Source organism: Microchirus variegatus (assembly GCF_963457635.1).
Source record: "Microchirus variegatus genome assembly, chromosome: 15".
NCBI classification, from domain to species: Eukaryota; Metazoa; Chordata; class Actinopteri; order Pleuronectiformes; family Soleidae; genus Microchirus; species Microchirus variegatus.
The window spans coordinates 2,167,298-2,189,550 of NC_139816.1; the positions used below are offsets into that span (position 1 = coordinate 2,167,298).

Here is a 22,253-nt window from a genome sequence, read left to right on the forward strand (position 1 = left end):
GATCGTACGTCATATATTCCTGGTTTATGTCTTTATGTTATTGTATTTCCTGGTGTTTATACTGTTGCCTTATGCATTTAAAAAGCTGCTGTAACACTACAAATGTCCCCGTTGTGCGACTAATAAAGGATTGTCTTTTTTTCCTTTTCCTTATCTTTAAATAGCCAAAGTGGATTTGTGCATGGCCTACATTCTCTCGTGCTGTCGTTACCCAGCGTTTGTTATCGATGATCAAAGTCAACTGTGACTAACTAACTAGAAGCTGCAGATTGACACGTCTGTTGTCGTCGTCGTCGTCGCGTCACTCACCGTCACAGCTCTCCGAGGTGCAGTCGAACGCTCCGCCCTGGCACACACTGGAGAGAGTTAGTCGAGAAGGGGAAAAAGAAGAGGGATGATGTGAGGACGACGACAAAGCCGCTTATGTTACTGAACACCGACATTACAACGCATCGAAAACACGGAGGAAGACGAAATGACTGACGACACGTCTGCTGCGCTCCACACGATCTGTGACACGTGTGGAAACTCTGCTTTGAAACATTCAAAAGGAGGTGTGAGTTATAGTGTTTGTATTCTATAATATCAGTGTTGCATTGGTTCATTTTCCACAGAAATCATGAATGCACCTGGATTTCAGTCTACGGCAAGGGTCTGCAACCTTTTTAAATGAAAAGAGCCATTTTTGTTACTAAAATGAATCTGGAGCCGCAAAAAAACGGTAGATGATAGAGCTAACGTTTTTGGTTAGTGAGCGTGAGGAGGCTTTCAGCAGCGCCCACATCTAATTTTGTTAGAAACGGGTGAGAATTGACTTTTGTCGACCGTTTCCCATTCATGTCTAGGTGAAACACGTTTTTTGTCGCCATGGTTACCCGAAATGCTTACAAAAGTCATCGCACACCATTCCTGATCAATCCGCACGTTTTGATATAACTTGTGTGAGGGTTTTCTCAAAGCTGCGGCAAACTTTTGGCAGAAGAGGAAAAGTCGAAGAACAATAGGTGCATTCTAGAACCTAGGTTCTGACTAAATAATTGTCCTTTATTGGTGGCCTAAGACTTCTTCACAGTACTGCACACCTGAATCTCTTGGTAGTGCAGTGGAAACAATAAAACATCTACTTTCCACTGCACTACTAAGAGATTCAGGTGTGTAAGGGCGCTTCCACACCTACAGCATTTGGTGCGCACCAATCGTGTTTGGTCCCTTGGTTCGGTTCGTTTGCGTAGGTCTGAATGTAATCGCTGCACTTTGGTGCGCACCAAATCAACCGGTCCGAGAGGGGTGGTCCGCTTTATCTGCTCTACTTTGGTACAGTTCCTCTGGTGTGAAAGCAACCAAACCAAATGGGCCGAAACGGTATAGTTTAAAGGTCACATAGAGTGGTCCTGTTGCACATATGTTAGTTATGGAGGTCTATTTACATATATTAACTTGTTTTTATGGTCAAAAACCTCCTAGTTGCTGTAAACTAGCCCATAGAAATCCTCTTTTCTGACAGTGTTTTTCAGCCGCGATGTTTCAGAGTGAACTTTCACCCCCAGAAGACAGAGTCTTGTGATTGGCCAGTACTATCCAGCACATCCGTTCTCAGAAGCGCAGCGCCCCCCTCTGGAACGGTGGATGCACTGCTCCTCATTATCAAAACATTGTTTTAACAGTGTTTAAAATTAGCTTCTTCACGACTCCCCGCCTCAGTCCCTTTGACGACCTTGGACCCGGAGTCAGACCCAGAGTCAGAAGACACTGTCGCTCGTGAAACACCGCCACAACGGACGCTATTCTTCTTCTGTGGTTCAATGTACGCAACCGGATGTGCCCGGACTCGTGCCCGGAGCAGGAGGATCTGCTGTTCAGGAGAACCGCTGTTTACGTAACTATTACAGGATTTTCAGTGATCTCGTTGAACCCCGAGATTACAATAAAACACAACGTTCTCAGCAATGGCTGAACTGTTTGTTTTCGAACCGTCAGGGCTTCATAAACAAGGTAATGACGCAGATACACACCAAAAAAAACAGCGATAATAGGAACTTCCGGTCTAGTTCCGCTTTAATGCATTATGGGTGTGAGATGAGATATGGGATTACCCCGAATTTCCACCATGAGCATCATCAGTGTGGATTTGCGCCGTCCTCTGCCTAGCGTCAAAAAAAACAAGCCTCTTTTGATCGCAAAGTTTGCTGACCCCTGGTTTAGAACTCTGCATATGTGAAAGCAAACCGTACCCACGTCTGTTTGCTACATTGTAACATTTTTCCGACCGGTGCAGACCAAAACATTCAAACTATAGGTGTGAAAGCACCCTAAGAGGCTGCAGTTTGAGGCTACGTTTACACTAGCACGGGTATTTTCAAAAACGGACACTTTCCGCTGCGTTTGTGCCTTTCGTTTAAACGCAAACGGCGTTTTCGCCTCTGAAAACCATTCTTTCTAAAAACTCCGGCAAAAGTGGACATTTTGGAAAACTCTGTTTTTCGCGTTTGCATGTAAACGAAGAAAAACTGAGAAATACAAGAGTGTTAGGCAATCTATGCTCCAAAAATGTGACCTTTTTACATTTGCAAATACAGCTCCTATATTACATAGAGGAGCAGAGACGTGTTAGGGCTCAGAGGTCAGAGGTCAGACCGCGTCACCGTCAGCATCCCCCGGTTTTGGGTCCAACCCGGGCGGACTGCTGTCAGGTGGGAGAACTTTGAGGATGAGGTTATTGTCCCGTAGGAGTGGGGTGACAAATTTAGGACGTCGCGATCATCGCTGCCGTCACTTTGTCGCTTGTATAGTTACGTCCATACATCGAGGGTCAGAGGTCAGTCGTCGTTGTCGATGAGGATTCTGATTGGCTTGTAATGGCTTTCTCCTTCTTCACACACTGCCGCCCACAGGCTTGGCGTAGTTATGGCGGCTCTCGACAGCTCATTTATGCGGGTTAATATAAACGGAAACTTCTTTTGAAAACGACGATGTGTGCACAAAGTTATTTTGGAAAAACGGAGGGAAGGAAATATCCGTTTATAAAAAATATCCAGCTGGTGTAAACGTAGCCTGAGCCTGAATTTAAAGTCCCTCCAGGACCCGACATCCAACTCCTGAGTGATGATCATCGGAGCTAGTTCAGCACGACAGAGGCAGAGTGTACAAGTGGAGAACAGTGTGTGAGCTCACGCCGTGTCCCTGCTGGTTAAATCAGCGTATCAATGAATGAATGGCTCAAAGTACGTGTGTGTGTGTGTGTGTGTGTGTGTGTGTGTGTGTAGAGAACCATTACCATGTATTGCAGCGGTGGTGAACGGCTGTTCCAGGCGGCAGCAGCAGAGCGTCTGCGCTCGCACCGGAGCTGACGTTCAGGCTTTGGAAAGCAGGCGGCAGGGACAGCGCTGAGCAGGGACAGTCAGCGTGGGACACGCATGAGCCTCGGTACATGACCTATGAGAGACACGGTAAACACTGTTAGGAATATGGCACGCACACACACACGCACACACACACACACACAGAGAGAGAGAGAGACAGACGGAGTCCAGACCTGTCCAGGAGGACAGCGACACCCAGGAGTGCACGGTCCAAGTAAACACTGAGCGAACGGCCACAGGTCCTCACAGGTGTACGGACAGGAACCTGAGCAGTCACTGAGGACCTGTCCACTGGGACACTCTGCAACACACACACACACACACACACACACACACAGTGAATCACAGTTTGTCTCTTTTGTCGTAGACTTCCTCACATTTGGACAAAACTTTACAGTCTGTCTTCAGACAAAGAGATCAGCTTAGTCACACGAAAAAACACCCGTTACGTCCCCAATTTATTTCATTAACTCCTAAAATGACAACGACACGTCAACAGAGATTAAGGAAACACGATAGACCCATAAATACCGTACTAGCATTTCCAAAACAGTTTGTGAAGTCAAAAATCGCTCGTCCAGAGAAAAAGAAAAACAAGGTTCAGCATTGGAGGAATTGTCTAAATGGAAATCTGATGACCTACAGCAATGAAGCTGATTTTCTCCTGGACTCTTTCATCTACACCGTCAGTGGATATTTGACATAATCGTGACTTTAGTGCCATCTGATCCATCTCAACTGTTCTTTGGATACGTCTTTGCTGCTGCTCAAATCACTGACACATAAATTAACCTAATACACTACCGTTCGAAAGTTTGGGCTCACTTAGAAACGTCCTTATTTTTGAAAATAAGGCATTTTTTATTGAATATAACATTAAATGAATCAGAAATACACTCTATACATTGTTCATGTGGTAAAAACGTCTGGTTTTTAATGGAATATGTACATCGGTGTATAGAGGCCCACTTCCAGTCTTCTAATGGTACATTGTGTTTGCTAATGGCGTCAGAAGACTATTGGATGATTAGAAAACCCTTGAAAACCCTTGTGCAATGATGTTAGCACAGCTGAAAACTGTTTTATTTGGAATAAAAATCATTATTTCTAATCTTGTCAATGTCTCGACTATATTTTCTATTCATTTTGCAACTCTTGATGAATAAAAGTCTGACTTTTAATGGAAAACACATAAAAATTGTATCGGTGAGCCCACACTTTTGAACATTAGTGTAGGTTTATGTTTATGTAAATAAGACAGTGATGCATGAACACATGTAACACTGCGTCACTGTAATATTTCCATTGCAGCGTGCATTTTAAACACCAACGGCCACCGTTTTTGAACATTTTACATTCCTTGACGGTGCCTTGTACAAATCAAGAGCAAGACACATAGACACACACACACATATTATTTCTGAATGTGTGTTACCAGACAGGCAGCTGTTGGTGTTGCACACCGTGTGCTGTTCCAATGCTCCTGCACAGGCCGTCCCACCAGGCTCTGGCTCTCTGAGGACCGTCTTGTTGCGCGTGGACAACCCGCCGCCACACGTAGAGCTGCACTCAGTCCAGGGAGACCAGTCGCTGAGCAGACATCCCACTGCACAGAGAGACGCAGAGCATGTTCAGTCAGTGAGGTGTGATGTTTGAATGATGTGCAGGGTTCATAAATGTAAGCATGCGAGACCTGGACATGAAGGCAGGCCACAGCTCTCCGTCTGCTCAGTGTCAGCACAGGAAGGACCGCCTTCTGTGTCCTGGCAGAGGCGTGTCCTTGTCCTCTGGCCACGCCCACAGGACGTCGAGCAGGAGCTCCACGTGGTCCAGGGCTCATAAACGGGGCAGGGAAGCTCGGCGCACAGCAGAGTGCCGTTGTCACACACGCTGCGCACACGGGGGGTTGTTAGGAGAGTTTCCGTGGCAACGGGGAAATTGATGAGCGGTTCTTTACTCACCACGTGTTACAGTTCACGCTGAGCTCTTGTTTGGGTAAGAACTCCAGCGTCCCGTTGCCTGATGGGATACCACAGCGACACTCTGTGACCGGCACGCAGTGACCGTCCTGCAGCAGATGTCCCGCCGGACACCGACAGCCTCAAAGAAGAAAGACAACAAAGAGAGAGAGGACATAAGAGCGGAGCAAACACAATCCGCTGTTGGGGGGGAGAGGGCGAGAAGTTACCTGCATGACAGGATCCCTGCAGACACTGAACGTGCTCCCACAAGTCAGTGCAGCTGCGAGGACACTGGTTAGCGCAGCTGTCGTGGTACGTCCGTCCTCTGTCCTCACAACGCTCGCCTGTAAAAGACAGAAAAGCTGTTATAATCTGAACCGTTATGTAACAGTCACACACTCGTGTTTAAAACAAAGGAGAGTTTTTTTTGTTACCGATGCAGACTCCAGTGTTGCAGCTCTGGCTCTGCGTCTGTTGGCTCGTACACTGAGGTCCCAGCGGAGAGGTCAGAGGTCGCCTGTAGCGCTGCCTGACTCCACCGCTGCACGGGTCGGCGCACGCCGTCCACGCGCTCCACGCGCTCCACTGACACAGATCTGGAGGAGCAGAGTGAGGATTGGGATTATCATCATGATAATTCACAAGTTCATGTGTGACAACATTTGAGCTGATTGGATTGTAGATATTTGGATTCACAGTGATAAAATAAAAGACTTCACACGCGAGAAGAACTTCAGGATAAACGCTTCTTTGTACACGTTTAACACGACAGACGCAGGGACCTTGAACGTTTCATTTCACAGTGACTTTGGGGAGAAATAACGACAACAGGACGGCAGGACTGCACAATAAGACTTTTCACTCTGGATACTGATTACGTGCACTTCATCAACTGAAGCCAACGATCCATCAGCACTGCCAGAGGTGACCTGAGAACACAGTAAATATCCACAAAAGAAGCTTTTTTTAAGACTCTACCTCACTGTCAACAGTATAAAAAGAGTACAGTTGTAGCTCCTTTTTAATCTACAACAATTTAATTTATATCAGATTACAGAAAACACACACACGTCAGATGCAGGTCTTCTCAACTTCCTGCACAGTTTTTTAAAAATGACTAAACGAATGTGCACTGAAGTATAACCCTGTTCGTGCAGTGTTTACTCCTCATACTTCACAGATTCATCTCATTCAACACATCCACTGACACAGAGTCATGTTCAGCCATGGCTGAAAACAAATGCACTCAAGTTTATTTACATATGGAGCAGGGAAATGAAAATAAGTCACTCAGGCGTGAACTGCTGTCCACTTATATTCAAATGACCAAAGACACTGGGGTCCATATCTGCTTTTTAAAGCGGAACTAGACCAGACGTTCCAATTAAGGCTGTTTTTTAGTGTGTATCTGCGTCATTACCTTGTTTATGAAGCCCTGAAGGTTCTAAACAAACAGTTCAGTCACTGCTGAGAACGCTGTGTTTTATTGTAATCTCGGGCTCAGCGAGATCTCTGAAAAAACCCGGTCCGGTTACGTAAACAGCGGTTCTCCTGAACAGCAGATCCTCCTGCTCCGGGCACTAGTCCGGGCACATCCGGTCGCGTACATTGAACCGCAGAAGAAGAATAACGTCCGTTGTGGAGGTTTTTCACGAGCGACAGTGTCTTCTGACTCGTCGTGAAGAAGCCATTTTTAAAGGTCACATAGTGTGGTCCTGTTGCACATATATGTTAGTTATGGAGGTCTAGTTACATACATTAACTTGTTTTTATGCTCAAAAACCTCCTAGTTGCTGTAAACGAGCCGATTGAAATCCTCTTTTCTGACGCTGTTCGTCAGCCGTGATGTTTCAGAGTGAACTCTCACCCCCAGAAGACAGAGTCTTGTGATTGGCTAGTACTATTCAGCACACCAGCTCTCAGAAGCACAGCTCCCCCCTCTGGAACGGTGGATGCACTGCTCCTCATTATCAAAACATTGTTTTAACAGTGTTTAAAAATAGCTTCTTCACGACTCCCCGCCTCAGTCCCTTTGACGACCTTTGACCCGGAGTCAGACCCAGAGTCAGAAGACACTGTCGCTCGTGAAACACCTCCACAACGGACGTTATTCTTCTTCTGCGGTTCAATGTACGCAACCAGATGTGCCCGGACTAGTGCCCGGAGCAGGAGGATCTGCTGTTCAGGAGAACCGCTGTTTACGTAACCGGACCAGGTTTTTTCAGAGATCTCGCTGAGCCCGAGATCACAATAAAACACAGCGTTCTCAGCAGTGACTGAACTGTTTGTTTAGAACCTTCAGGGCTTCATAAACAAGGTAATGACGCAGAAACACACTAAAAAACAGCGTTAATTGGAACTTCAGGTCTAGTTCCGCTTTAAACACTGTTAAAACAATGTTTTGATAATGAGGAGCAGTGCATCCACCGTTCCAGAGGGGGGAGCTGCGCTTCTGAGAGCGGGTGTGCTGATATGTCACTTCCTGGTACTGGCCAATCACAACACACTCTGTCTTCTGGGTGCGAGAGATTGTCTGAAATATCACGGCTGGGGAACAGCGTCAGAAAAGAGGATTTCTATCGGCTCGTTTACAGCAACTAGGAGGTTTTTGAGCATAAAAACAAGTTAATATATGTAGTAGACCTCCATAACTAACATATATGTGCAACAGGACCACTCTATGTGAGCTTTAAGTCATGTTTGTCTACATTTCTAGATATTGTTTTCTAAAAATCTTCCTTTTTCTTCATTTTATTCTTTGACATCTTGTACAGTTTACAGTCACTGTGTCTGTGAATCTATACGTTATTTTCCTCAGACGTTACGCTCGTCTCGCTCTGACGAGTGCATTAACTCATTTGTTGGAAGAAAAGTGTCTTATTGTCAGGAACATGCTGAGGGGAAGTGGGACGGAGCCAAATCCATTAGCTTCCCTCGCAGTGGAGTTAAAGAGAAAAGTGGACTGCATTTCTTTTTCTTTTTCTTATTGTTTTTTGTCCTACATGGACAGGCACCATTACCTCTGCAGATGTTAGCGTTTGGACAAAGCCTCTCCTCGACGAGCGGCCCAGGACACTCGCTCTCCTCTTCTTTAGAGACGGGAAAACCAGAGTCGAGGTCCAGACAGGCGCGGAAACGCCTCTGCACTGACAACAAGTGATGAGTGCCATCGCTGAGCCCAGGCTGTGAGGTGGAGGAGGGCTGACATGGGGAGCAGGGGGTCCACTCTGACCACTCACTCATGATGACTGGAAGAAAGAAAGACAGAGGAAAGGTAAGTAACGAGGAGGAGGAGGAGGAGGAGGAGATCGAGACAGTGACTCAGCGTTCTTACCTTCACACTCTCTTGTGTCACAGTGCAAAGTGCCATCGTGGCAAAGGCTGGAGAAGTGACCAAGAAAGAGAGTGATGTTAACAACAGGCTGATCATTCCCTGATTACACTGGGTTACAATTTCTTTCTTTTTTCTGTAGTCGTCTTTGTCTTTTCATCTGAATTAGAACCATTTTGCATCAATGACATCCATTTTTCTCAATCAGGTCAGGTTTTTATGCTCATTTGATTTTGAAAAATCCGATCTTCTGACTAAATTGATTACATTTAGCCTTAAGCTTTATCCTGGTCACCTTGTTTAATAGCAAAATAAGCGCGGTAAGCACGCTTTATGAAACTTGTGACTAGATTCCTGGAACAATGGTGTATTCAGCGCAGATGTAGAAGAATACGTCAGGCTTATTTCTGCAAGATCTTCTATTCAAGTAAAACAGAACTTTTCTCTGATCCTGGCTCAAAATCTCTCTGCTGTAAAAGTAGAAAAATCAACTGCGGTGCATTAGGTTGTAGTAGTCGAGACAAAAATAGCCTCTCTTTCATTCTAACCAGCTACTGCAGCCTATGGTGACGACGTGGCCCTGTGGGACAGTGACAGGTGTAGGGGCTCGTCCTGAAGCCTGTTGCTGCAGGTGGACGCAGCCACACTCTTCTGCAGGGACACAGCTTCCGTTCTGCTGCAGCAAACCCTGGACACACAGGAACAATCAATAGTAATAACTACTTCTACTAGAATAGAAGCAATGTTTGCTGCCTTCATCTGAAAATGGGTTCCGCCAGGTGTCAGACCTGACTGAGGGAGCATCTGTGTGCATAGAGCAGGAGAGCACGGGTGGGCGGAGACAAGTATTTATTCCATCAAACTGCTAAATGACTGGGTTTAGGGATACAGCGGTGAAATTCACTTCTGAACCTTTTTCATAGTCAAACTTCAGTCTGTTTTCAGTCAAACTTCAGCCTGTTTTCAGTCAAACTTCAGTCTGTTTTCGGTCTGTTTTCAGTCAAACTTCAGCCTGTTTTCAGTCAAACTTCAGCCTGTTTTCAGTCAAACTTCAGTCTGTTTTCAGTCAAACTTCCGTCTGTTTTCAGTCAAATTTCAGTCTGTTTTCAGTCAAACTTCAGTCTGTTTTCAGTCAAACTTCAGTCTGTTTTCAGTCAAACGTCAGTCAAACTTCAGCCTATTTTCAGTCAAACTTCAGTCTGTTTTCAGTCAAACTTCAGTCTGTTTTCAGTCAAACTTCAGTCTGTTTTTAGTCAAACTTCAGTCTGTTTTCAGTCAAACTTCAGCCTGTTCTCAGTCAAACTTCAGCCTATTTTCAGTCAAACTTCAGTCTGTTTTCAGTCAAACTTCAGCCTGTTTTCAGTCAAACTTCAGCCTGTTTTCAGTCAAACTTCAGTCTGTTTTCAGTCAAACTTCAGCCTGTTTTCAGTCTGTTTTCAGTCAAACTTCAGCCTGTTTTCAGTCAAACTTCAGCCTGTTTTCAGTCAAACTTCAGCCTGTTTTCAGTCAAACTTCAGCCCAGTCTTACTTCACTAGCTCAATGTTGTTGTTGTTGTTGCCTCCGTCTGTCTCGACATAAAACAAATCACTGCTGTGTATCCAACTTTAACTCAGAATATTACACTTTGAAAAGTTGCTTGTTTTCTGCCTCTGGTCTCGTACAGACACACGTGTCAACTCTGATGTGATGATAAGAGATTTTGTGCTGTTGTTTTCTTACATTGATCAAAGTCAAGTGGATCATATCATTCCAGGCTGACTTTTCTGAAGGCAGATGTAAATGTTTTAGAGTTGAACATGTGAGGAATGGTTCACCTGTGGGCAGTAGCAGCCAGGTACACACTCCTCCCCAACTCCTGAGCACAGATCTCCATGGCCCTGCAGCGCACACTGCATCTCACAGGGTTGACCACAGTTCGAATACACAAATGGAGCTTCACAGTCTGCAGACAGGGGTGGGGAAAAAGAAATACTGTGGTTCTCCAGACACAAACACACGACACATGTATGTTTTCTATATGGAAAAACGTTTTGGAGGCAATTTGATTCTTTTTTTCAGACACAAACACACTTCACTCACCGGCACATTGACTGAGGCTACACGTTCTGCTCTGTGTTTCAACAGGAGTGCATGGTTGCCCCCTGGTGGCCGGGACGAGGGCTACACGGTAGCGCTGCTGCCTCTGAGACTCACAGGAGCACTGAGACCAAATGCTCCACTGCGACATGGGACAGTCTGCGGAGATGAGAGCGATCGCAAATGAAGAATTAACAGTGAGTTCATTCAGCTTTAGAATGTTTTGTGTGACGTTTATAATGGTTATGTTCTTTTAACTTGTCTAGCTTTGTTTTGAGACATGCTGTGCTATATATTTGTTATTAAAAAGAGCATTATTTCAACCTAATTTCCTCATCGCGTTGAACAACATTCACTAATGACGGCCATTATCGGCCGTGCTGTTAACTTAGTACCTGGACAGGGTTGTTTATAACAGAGCTGAGTCTCCTGTCTGTTCCTCTCGGCCTCGACGTCAACAGGACACGCAGAATCACCTCCCTCCTCACACACACACACCCTGTGCCGCGACACAGAGCCCGCGCCACAGCTTCGGGAACACGGTGACCACGGTGACCAGGGGCAAAGGTCATCTAGAGAAACACAGGTCATGTATTTTGTTTCACAGCTGTGTGTCACAGACATAGAAATAGTTTGTTTTTTACAAACCCAGACAGGGAGACGTGTGACACTGCTGGCTCTCTCTCTCTGGTCCACTGCACTGTGAGCCGTTGTTTCTTGGAGGAGGGTTGATGCAGGCGCGAGTACGAATCTGTGTCCCCTGTCCACAGGTCACGGAGCAGTCGGTCCAAACTGACCACGGGGTCCAACCGCCGTCCACTGAAGACGCACAAGAAAGTGTGTTGTCCATGTCCTGGAGGACATGGACAACACACTCCACCCACTGCACCTGACTGTGGAGGGGCTCAGCAGCTCCTTCAGCAGCAGGCTTCGGCACCCTCAGTGTAAGACAGAGCGCTACCGAAAGGCCTTCATCCCCACTGCTGTTCGGATATTTAACTCCTCGTTTTAAATGTCCGCCCATTTACACACTTACCTCTGCTTTTACACACTTACCTCTGCTTATGGTGTAAAATTCAAATTCAGTTTCTTTATTCAGGATTTCTCTACTGTACTGAGTGCACATCTCGGTTTAGTTCCTTTCTACACTGTGTGTACTACTTGGATATTGTGCACTCGTCTTATTTTTATTCTTATCTCTACTGAATTACTTACCCTACATTAGAGTGGGTAATTTAATTTAAAAAAAATGTTTTTACCATATTGTATTTATTTTTTATTCTATTTTTTACTCTTATCTTACATTTTACTTCTTTTTACTTATATTAGAGCATATTGTATTTTATTTTATTCTATTTCTTACTCTATCTTACATTTTACTTCTTTTTACTTGTATTAGAGCGTATTTTTACCTTATTGTATTTTATTTTATTAGAGTCTTACTTATATTTAGAGTGTGATTTGTTTACCATATTGTATTTTATTTTTTACCCTATTTTTACTCATATCTTTACGTTGTCTTTCTTCTTACTTATTATGCCCTTGCACATTTCTGCACCTCTTGTCGCCTTAATTGAGCTGTTGTAAATGTGTGTTTCGTCCCCCGGGGGAGGAATAAAGTCATTCAAATTCAAATTCAAATTTTACTTCGTTAACTGCAAACATGGTGAACTCACCTCTGCAGTCGATGTCTTGGCAGTAATTTCCCTCTGGCGTGCACGTGCTACGAGGCAAAATAAATCAGAAAGTTCTTGGAATAACAGGTTGGAATCCTTTTAAATCAAATACTCTTGTGTTTGTATGCATGGGTCTCACCATTGCTTACACTCTCCCTGCAGCCACGTGTGTCCCACGCCGACCTCCGCGTTGTCATGGAGACAGAGGGGTGGACAGGATCCTGGACTGCAGGATTTATGCTGGACTTCCTCAAACTGGCAATCTGCACCTTCAGTCTCTGGGACCAGAGACCTGATGAGCAACAGGGACACAAAGACATGAAGGGTCTGAGGTTATAGCGAAACATTGATATGTGAAGGTTTTGTCTAAGACTTGTGTGTGTGTTCACATACATATACGTATATATATATATATATACATACATATATGACATGCTCCATTCACCCTTTTACTTGTCACTAAGTCTTAGACAGGTCTCTCTTGAAAATGAGTCTCAATGGGATAACATGTATAACTAAAGGTTAAATAAAAAAAAATGAAAAAATAAAAAAATAGACATTTAAATATAATATTTTAGTTTCTTTTTACCTCAATGTTTTGTTTCATTCTTGCAAATGTACACATCCAGGGTTTTGCTCAGTTTTGGGGGAACTTCAAACCTCTAATAAAACCTGGTGTAAGAAGGTCTTTATTCCCCCTCACCTGTATCTGGTTCTCTGGCCCCGCCCACATGAAACGCTGCACGACGCCCAGCTGGACCATGAGCTCCAAACACACACAGCCTGGCAGCTGTGATTGGTGCAGAGGAGACGACCGTCGGAGCAGCTGCAGTTGTTGCAGTCGACCTGATGCCAACTCCCCGACGCCCACATCTGTCCCACTGAGTCCACGCAGTCACACTGCCAGAGCTGCACACACATCCCATCCTGCTGCAACTGGCCTGAACAAACACACACACACACACACACACACACACACACACACACACACACACATTTAAACTTTGTTAATGAACGGACACGGCTTTTATTTCCATAACAGAGCAGCTGCTCATTCACAGCACTTCCCTGATTAGCTGCTAAATTGACAGAAGCGGCGACTGTGTGTGTGTGTGTGTGTGTGTGTGTGTGTGTGTGTGTGTGTGTGTGTGTGTGTGTGTGTGTGTGTGTGTGTGTTCGGTGCTGGGCAGATGGTGCACAGTCGATGTTTTTAAAGCTGAAACATATGCTCTGTAGTTCCTGAAAACCAGGTTAACAAGAGCACTGAGGCTACACTGAAACAAAAACACCTGTGGGCAGAGAGTTAGTGTTTGTGGGGTTAAAGATAAAAGCCGTCATGTGATTCACTGCGAATGCAGACATTGTTCTCGATTCAAATACATATACAGTATTTTAATATGGACTTTTATGGCAAATATAACAGACTTTCCTCAAGATTTTGAAGTGTTTCTTTGTGAATTAGTGTCCATTCATTCAGGTCTGACTCAAGATCTCTGTTCCAGTTCATCCCAAAGGTGCTGGACGGGGGTTAAAGGTCAAGGCCCTGTGCGGGGCCAGTCAAGTTCTTCTGCACCAAACTCACCAAGTCAAACCGTGTCTTTATAGTCGTTGCTTTGTCCACTGGGACACAGTCATGTTGGAATAGAAAAAGGGCCTTTCCTCAAACTTCCTCCTCAAATGTCTCCAAAGCGCTAAGATTGTCCTTCACTGGAGATAAAAGGCCGAGAGGCCAGACCCTGAATCCTGAATTCAATAGTTAACAGATGTGACCAAATACTTTTATCCATATAGTGTATCTCAATATACTGACACACACACACGCACAGATAAATGGTGCTTATCTGTTAAGTCGCAGCAGGTTCCAGGATCTCTTAAAGGTGAGTCACGCAGATATGCAGACACACACACAAAGCGTGGCTTTATCTGTAATCATAAAGCGGTATCCCTGTACCTTCAGGGCAGCGACAGCCGGGCTGACACTCGCCGTTTCCCTGGCACTCGATGCCCTGCTGGAGGTCTGAGCAGCGCTGTGGACACTGGTCAGCACACGACACAAACTCCTGGCCCGGTGGACAACCTCTCTCATCTGACAGTAAACAACAACAAAAAAAGAAGTTCGTTCATTTTCAGAGGACACCACAGGAGAAAATTCATCCACGTAAAGAAGCATAGTGACTGAAATGTCTTCCTCACCACAGGGTCTGGTGTTGCAGGGTTTGACCTGGTTCTTCTCGCCTTCACACTTCCTTCCGCCGTTCTTGGGCGGAGGGCTGGAGCAGGAGCGAGTGCGAATGGAGCGTCCACCTCCGCAGCGTTTATCACAGCGGGACCAGGGACTCCACCGAGACCATCCTCCGTCCACTGTGTGAACACACACACACACACACACACACACACACACACACACACACACACACACACACACACACACACACACACACACACACACACACACACACACACACACACACACACACACACACACACACACACACACACACACACACACACACACACACACACACACACACACACACACACACCAGTGACTTCAGGTCATAACCTTCATTTGGACATAATCTTTAGCCTTGTATTCTCGTTGGTTTTATTCTGATGATTTAGACTTTCTTTGTTAGTAATTAAGCAGCTGTTGGCTCCCAACCCCCAGACTGGTTAGGTCTACCACATTGGTTCTCAAAGTGCGGCCCGGGGGCCAATGGCGGCCCACAGAAACATTTCTGGCGGCCCCGCAATGAATTACAGTTGATAGTTTTAATCCAGGAGCGACTAAGCTTGTTAAATGTTTATTGGACATTACTGGATACAGACCAATAAGTGTAAACAACAATACTGGGTATTTACCTGGTTTCTATATGGTGAATTTTAGTGTATTATTGTGTTATAAGCTGGTAATAAGCAGGTAGCTTCAGCCCCCAATTACTAGCTATTTACCCAGTAAATATATGGTAACAGAAATGTGTTACTTGGTATTAACCTGTAATTAGAAGGTAAGAACAATGGCCAAAATACTGGGTAATTACCCAGTAAATTATAAAGCGTAAATCATATTAACGCTTAAATTACATTATATTAACTCTTATATTACTTAACGCTAAACTGTAGAACTGCAATCTGGTCATTAAAATTAGTACAAATGGGATTTCTTTCTGGGTTTTTTTCTTTTGGCGGCCCTCAGTCCAATGTTGGGTTCCTAAATTAGCCCTCAGGTATAAAAACTTATATAGATATAGAAATAGTAAATGGTTTGTATTTATACAGCACTTATAGTCTTCAGTTAGGCTTAACCCTAACCCTAAATATACAGGTTTGAGGTTTATTAAATCACTTTGATTTTTAACGCTTCATTTAAAATGATCGTTCGTGTGTTTTTAATGTATGGTTGTGTGAGGTAATGACATTGCCACACACCTGTGTCCTGAGCCACTTTAAAGACTCTACAAAAATCAATCCCCACTTAAATCCAGAAAGAAAGAAAAGCAGCCTTTTAGCTCACACTAAGTTTGTGTCACTCAAGCCTAACAAGGGATTTCAAACGTCAATGTCTCAAAATCACACATTTGACTTGACTTGTTCAACAAGTGCTATGTACGTGTGTTTTACAAAGACACACACATGTCCATTTACAGGCTGAAAAGTCTATCTCACAGTGACATGAAGCACCATTGTGTTGTCATTGTTATCTAAAGTTAACGTAGTCGTCAGTGCCGACTTCACTAAAATGTCTGCACTAGTTTAGTCCACAGCAGCAAATTAATCTTCCATAACAATGGCTGCACAGATGGTGCCGAGTGCAAAGGTCTCCCTCTTTCATGAAGCGGTCTAAAGATGACCCAGAGTCGCTGACCTCTGCAGGGCCTGATGTTGCAGAAACGCTGCTCCTGGTTCCCCCCGAGGATGTCGTCGCACCACGAGCCACTGGACCCGGGGCTGAGGAAGGTCCGGATCCTTTGCTGCTGACCCACTCCACAGGAGCGCGAGCAGGAGCCCCACTCCGCCCACTCTGTCCACGTGCAGTTCCTCCTCGCACAGTCAGCTCCCACACAAACTTCATCACCTCCATCTGTGAATGGATCACACACACACACACACACACACGCACACACACACGACTGTTAGTTTGACGCTTTCATTTTCTTCATCCCATTTCCTCAGAGCTAATACTTAAGCTCACTTGCTTTCAGTTTGCACAAATAAACACAGCAGATTAAATTTCTTTTTCGTGTATAATTGCAATATAAATATTGGATATAAATCAAACAGTAAACCATTCATCTGCACGGCCTCTGATGAGATTAGCATAAAGGAGTTCTATACACAAACAATAAAGCTCAAGCTCTTTGTTGTCTGTAAATAAGTTGACTGTGAGATAAGAATGTTTCATGGAATTTATAAATCGAGCTACTCGCAAACAAACACCGCAAAATCCAGTGATGAAATAACATTCAGGGATTAGAGATCATAGCTTACAGGCTTTAGAGCTTGAATCATTCCTTCTCTGTTGTCTGAAATTGAAAAAGTTTTCGCTAACTTGTTACGTGACTAATGATAATTAGAGATCACGGCTCGTACCTGGACACTGAGGCAGGTTGCAGGCCTTCTCTTGATGAGAGTTTCCAGAACACGGAGGTTGAACACACTGTCGGTGGCGAGCTTTCACGGCCGGCCTCAGAGCATCGGTGCAGGTCTGAGAGCAGGGACTCCAGGACGACCACGGAGAGAAGCCGGCGTCCTCATCTGAACAAGACGGATGAGCAGAGACCATGGAAAGTGGGAAAAACTAAACCTATTGTCTTGCGAGGAAAAATGCGCAGGCAGGGCAGTTTAAAATAGAAATAGCACAATAAATCAAAAACACAAAAGCGCGCCATCAGACAATGGATTTAGCTCAGACCAGGAAGAGAAAGAGGAAAAACAGCGTAATTAAGGCGATGACTGAGGAGTAAATATCCGTTACCTGGTGAAACTGGTTCTTCTGTTGGACCGACAATCCCTGACAAAAACAGAAGAAAGAATTGTTCATAATTCAGCATCAATTGGCGTTATTTCTAATGTAATAATCACAGAAGAAGACTGTAGTCGTCGTACCTGGACAGTCAGGGGCCTGACAGTAAGTGGTTTCCTGACGTGGACCCTGACAATCTCCTCCTCCGTGGGCTGGAGCAGGATGAGTGCAGCCCCTGGTGCGGGTTTTCAGGCCCAGGCCTCCACAGGACAGTGAGCAGGGACTCCACGGTCCCCACGGGGACAAACCACCGTCGACCGGACAATGCTCCAAGGAACAATTCCACCGTCCATGTTCACAGCCACTGCAGAGGCGAGGAGTGAAGAAAAGAAGAAAGACGCGGTTTAAATGAGGATCTGAAGTAAATGATGTCTCGTTCGGTCTCGTTCGGTTAGGTCAAAGACAAGTGAAAAAAATGTATTTTTGATATTTCAAAGTAAAAGTGTTTGTTTTGATATGGCACCAAAAATAGTTCACAATATAAATGTATTTATGATGCAAAAACCATACAGAAATAACTCGAGACGTCTGCAGTCGATGACTGTACATGTACCATGGCGACAAATAAAGAAAAGACTCCCTCTGCTCACCATGAGCTGCAGTCATGAACCAGCGTGTCTCCAGAATAAAGTTCCATTCCCTCAGAGATGTTGTAAAGGAGCAGATCTGACACTGGTGTGACAGAGACACTCTGTAAGGAGAGCAGGAACTCTCTGTCCACCACACACGGACACTCCTGAAAAAACACACATCGTCAGTGGCTAAATCTGTCAGATTTGTTTTATGCCACATTTACATCGTGAATATTCATGGGTGAAAAGCTTCGGTCGGACCTGCAGGCAGAGTCCTTGGTGTTGGTAGGTGTGCAGAGGGCAGTGGCAGCCTTCCTCACATCCGTCAGAGTAGCAGCCCTCTCTGCCACTGACCTGAGCGCAGCTGAACGGGCAGCCTTCGCCACGCTCACACTCTCTGTACAGTCGGCCCGGAGGACAGCCCACCTCTGCACCACACCATCACACACACACACACACACACACACACAGTGATTAAGCGATTCAAAAACAGGATTGATCACGTGTTCCTACAGGACAGGAGCGTGGAGGACTCACCGAGGCAGACCTGGGTGTTGCAGGTCTTGCTCTGGCGGCTGAGGCCGGCGCAGGGCGGAGAGCTGCAGAGACGAGAGCGCCGCTGCTGTCCTCCACCACAGCTGACGGAACACACAGACCACGGAGACCAAGGCAGCCACGGTCCCACCGAGTCTGGAGAGACAGAGACATGAGGACAAGATTGTCCTGAGGTAAAAATCACTGAGCTCTACGTCAGTCCATCCAGAGCAGCCGTGCGATGGAACGTCCAACAAACCAGCACAGCCATCAAAAGCATCGTGGGGTACGTGGGCATGTATACGAGCCGGGGAATTGAACCCACAACCTTCGAGTAGAAGACTGAAGGTGCGCTACCTGTGCACAGGTGTGTGTTGCAGTCTCTCTGGTGCTCAGCAGCTCCCAGGCAGCCCCTCCCGCCGCTCTGAGGCGACGGATTATCACACTGGCGTCCTCTGAACTTCAGTCCTCCGCCACAGGGGAGTGAGCACTCACTCCAGGCTGCCCACTGACTCCAACCACCATCGACATGACAACCAGGAAGTGAGTGACACTGCAGAACGCCAGCCTCACATGAACTGAGACAGAAAGTTAGTTAAAATAGATTTTTTAAGATGAAATTGAATCAGAATATTCTAGACAATCTTTTTTGTTGTTGTTGTTGTTGTTGTTGTACCAGTTCTTGCAGTCACTGATGACGCTGTCTCCTGGATTTGCAAACTGCCAATCAGATCCACCAGGCCATACCCACAATGCATTGCTGGAATCCAGGCCTCCTGTGCAGTGAGCAAACCAAAGGAAGACACTCACACTCTCACACTTACTCATGTTCACAGCAGGGTCATCGTGGTACGGAGATAAGGCTCGCTGAATCAGCGTCTTAAAACTTATTTTTATAGACTGGCCTTTATGTGATGCTGTCTTTTTAGCTCTTTTTATCATTTTAATCCTTTTATCTAATTTCTCCTTTCTTTGTAAGCACCATAATCAATGTAATATTTGTTTTATTTATACGTATGTATTGTTATGTCATGTAAAAGCTGTTGTTTTTAAAGGGGCTATACAAATAAAGGTATTTTTATTATTATTATCATTTTGCAGGACATAAGAAGTGATGAATTTTAACCTCACAAAATGGCATATATCAGTTATGATACACCCGATATCTTTAAGTCAAGGTAGTGCACTGATGGAAGCTTAAATGAATAATTCTTGATCCAAATAAAGTACCTGGATATTACTCCTTATTACCAGACTCTGACGTTATGACTGCATTAGAAATAACATGGACTCATATAAAATAAGCAGGGACATCAATGTTCTTCAGACTCTCCATAAACAGAGTGTGGCTCTGACCCGTCGCTGAGCTGTTGTGGTATTTGCAGCGACACTCGTCCCTCGCCACACACGCTCCGTCCTGCAGAACCATGTCACCAGGACAACCGCAGGTCCGGCTGCACCCGGGGGAGTCCGAGCACACCGTGTCACCATGGAGATCCGAGCAGGATCGAGGGCAGGGCTTCCCACAAGGCCACTCTTCCTGGCCTCCGCCGCACTCTTCACAAGACAGAGGGAATTTCAGTTTAAAGACAATTTAATGGCTTTGGTCTGGAGAGAGACAGAGGCGGCTACTACAAGGAAGAGGAGGAGAACTGCCGTGAACCATCAAGGGCTTCTGCAAAACAGAGGCAATGGAATCTGAAATGAAAAACCAATAAACCATTCTAAACTAAGAGATTAATTTCATGCACAGCAGTCTTTGTTTCTCCGTCTGTTCTCAGCTCATTTCTAACAAACTTATTATGCGAAGAGGAGAAACTCTTGTTAAATCATCTGTGTCTCGTCTTTAAGGGTTAGGATTAGTGTTTGGATGCATATCATTAAACCCTGTTATTATTCTTTGAACTCAACCGCGCAGTCTGCTCTCTCTCTCAGGATTCATCAGCAGCAGAACTAAATCAGGTTAGTTTTGTTGTTTTTTGATGTAAAAGCTAAACATTCTTCCTTTTCCTCGTAGTTCAACCTCATTTTAAATCAGATTTAATCAGGGTTTTCTTTCTGAAGTGGGACATGAGTACTTTTTTTTTTTTTTTTTTCGCACACTGACCTGAGCAGACGGTGATGTTGTCATGACAACCGCGGCTCTGCCTGCTCTCCCCAAGACAGGGCAAGCCACCAAATCGAGCAGGAGGACTGTTACACTCCCTGGTGCGTGTGGACGAGCCGGCACAGGCATCACAGTCCAACCACAGCGACCACGGACTCCAGGAACCATGGACTGCAGAGAGGGAGGCAAAGAAATGACTGAATATTAAACACTCTCATTTAGTTGAACAGCTCAGAAATTAAACGTTCAATTACAGACGAGGCACAAAAGTCATGGGAAACCTTAAAAGTCAAGAATAACAGATTCTTCCCAAGCACAACTGCAGACTACGGTGGCCTTGGTGTACCAGAAAGGTAAGCAAACTCTCTAACTTTTACACTCTTTCACTCTAAAGCCCAATTTTAGCCTGTCGTAGAGCCTCTGCGTCGTCTCCGACTGCACGAAATATTTTTTCAAGGGACAACGGAGACGGCAAGAGCTGGGATTGGTCCTCAGGACGGGCCGAGCTAACGCTGCTCTGTGCCGGCTCACAGTGCGCACCGAGCGTCCACAGAGGCGGAGCTGACAACGTCGCTGCCAAACTATAAATACGTTATATCTTAACACACACGCGGCACATGTTTAGACTCTAAATTGCTAATTTCTCGCCTCAAATTATCTTAAAACTGCATTCCGTGACACAGAAAAGTGAAAAAACAGCCAACCGTTTCAACAACAACAGTCTTTCTCTCTCAGACACCATTGCTCACTGTAGTTAAAAGCACAACAGCCTTGCGGGCGGGAAATTGCAGCGCGCATACGTCACCACGACGCAGAAGTATGAAGGCTCGAGGGGTCTCCGTGGTTACGCAGTCGGATAACGCATTACGCAGTGGGAGAAGTATAATGGGGCCTTAACTCTCTGCCATGGGTTGTTCCCTCAGAATGTGCAAGTGTTCAGGCTGCTGTAGAAAGATGGAGGCTATTAAAACAGGCTTATTCTAAGGAGGTGTAGGGTTATACAGGTATTTATGAACAGTGAGCACTGTTATACCTGCAGAGAGAGGAGAGCACGAGTCCCCTCATGTACAGTGGGCTTGCACGTCATCCTCCCGTGATACGGTAAGAAATCATACATGTTCCCTGCTTAACATAAGACTTTGAACGCGTAATAACACGCTAGAAATTAATTCAAATTGCAAACAGAAAGTGACCGCCCTGATATTCAATTATTTCAACCAATAAATGTCTCTCAGTGAAGAAGTCTTACCGGGACAGAAGGTGATGACAGGACAGGGCTGTCTCTGGATTTGAACTCCGACCCCGTTGTGCATTTCCTCTCCTCCAGAGCAGGACGCTCCTCCGGCCTTAGGCTCAGGACAACCACAGCTCCTGTAGCGGGACACAGACTCCGCCCCACACGTCCTGGAGCAGGGAGTCCAGTCTGACCACTCACACCAGCCGCCCGACACTGAAAACAAACAAACCTCAGTCAAGCATTCGTCGCAAAAGTGAAAGCAACTTTCAGTGAGGCTTCCTCACCTGGACAGGTGTCTCTTGTGCAGTTGAGGGTGCCGCCCTCACAGGTACTGAAACAGGAAACACAGCTTAATCACTTTCCCTAATGTGTATGC

At 45.4% G+C, this 22,253-nt stretch overlaps 1 protein-coding gene across 1 annotated transcript in view; it reads right to left on the bottom strand.

The window, feature by feature from the left end:
- sspo (SCO-spondin) overlaps positions 1–22,253 on the bottom strand; it is a gene marked incomplete at both ends in the record, with an annotated part of 97,787 nt that overhangs the window by 29,712 nt on the left and 45,822 nt on the right. The window contains 33 exons of the mRNA XM_083901454.1: positions 310–356; positions 3,275–3,432; positions 3,533–3,660; positions 4,795–4,965; positions 5,053–5,249; positions 5,321–5,459; positions 5,548–5,664; positions 5,755–5,916; positions 8,341–8,568; positions 8,655–8,701; positions 9,200–9,339; positions 10,467–10,594; positions 10,732–10,887; positions 11,124–11,300; positions 11,377–11,547; positions 12,405–12,451; positions 12,544–12,696; positions 13,108–13,345; positions 14,356–14,490; positions 14,598–14,765; positions 16,270–16,485; positions 16,995–17,159; positions 17,380–17,415; positions 17,511–17,731; positions 18,018–18,163; positions 18,261–18,427; positions 18,537–18,689; positions 18,891–19,111; positions 19,210–19,309; positions 19,890–20,090; positions 20,641–20,811; positions 21,890–22,090; positions 22,162–22,208. Coding sequence (XP_083757580.1) covers positions 310–356; positions 3,275–3,432; positions 3,533–3,660; positions 4,795–4,965; positions 5,053–5,249; positions 5,321–5,459; positions 5,548–5,664; positions 5,755–5,916; positions 8,341–8,568; positions 8,655–8,701; positions 9,200–9,339; positions 10,467–10,594; positions 10,732–10,887; positions 11,124–11,300; positions 11,377–11,547; positions 12,405–12,451; positions 12,544–12,696; positions 13,108–13,345; positions 14,356–14,490; positions 14,598–14,765; positions 16,270–16,485; positions 16,995–17,159; positions 17,380–17,415; positions 17,511–17,731; positions 18,018–18,163; positions 18,261–18,427; positions 18,537–18,689; positions 18,891–19,111; positions 19,210–19,309; positions 19,890–20,090; positions 20,641–20,811; positions 21,890–22,090; positions 22,162–22,208 — 4,952 coding nt within the window. The remainder of the gene's footprint in view (positions 1–309; positions 357–3,274; positions 3,433–3,532; positions 3,661–4,794; positions 4,966–5,052; positions 5,250–5,320; positions 5,460–5,547; positions 5,665–5,754; positions 5,917–8,340; positions 8,569–8,654; positions 8,702–9,199; positions 9,340–10,466; positions 10,595–10,731; positions 10,888–11,123; positions 11,301–11,376; positions 11,548–12,404; positions 12,452–12,543; positions 12,697–13,107; positions 13,346–14,355; positions 14,491–14,597; positions 14,766–16,269; positions 16,486–16,994; positions 17,160–17,379; positions 17,416–17,510; positions 17,732–18,017; positions 18,164–18,260; positions 18,428–18,536; positions 18,690–18,890; positions 19,112–19,209; positions 19,310–19,889; positions 20,091–20,640; positions 20,812–21,889; positions 22,091–22,161; positions 22,209–22,253) is intronic.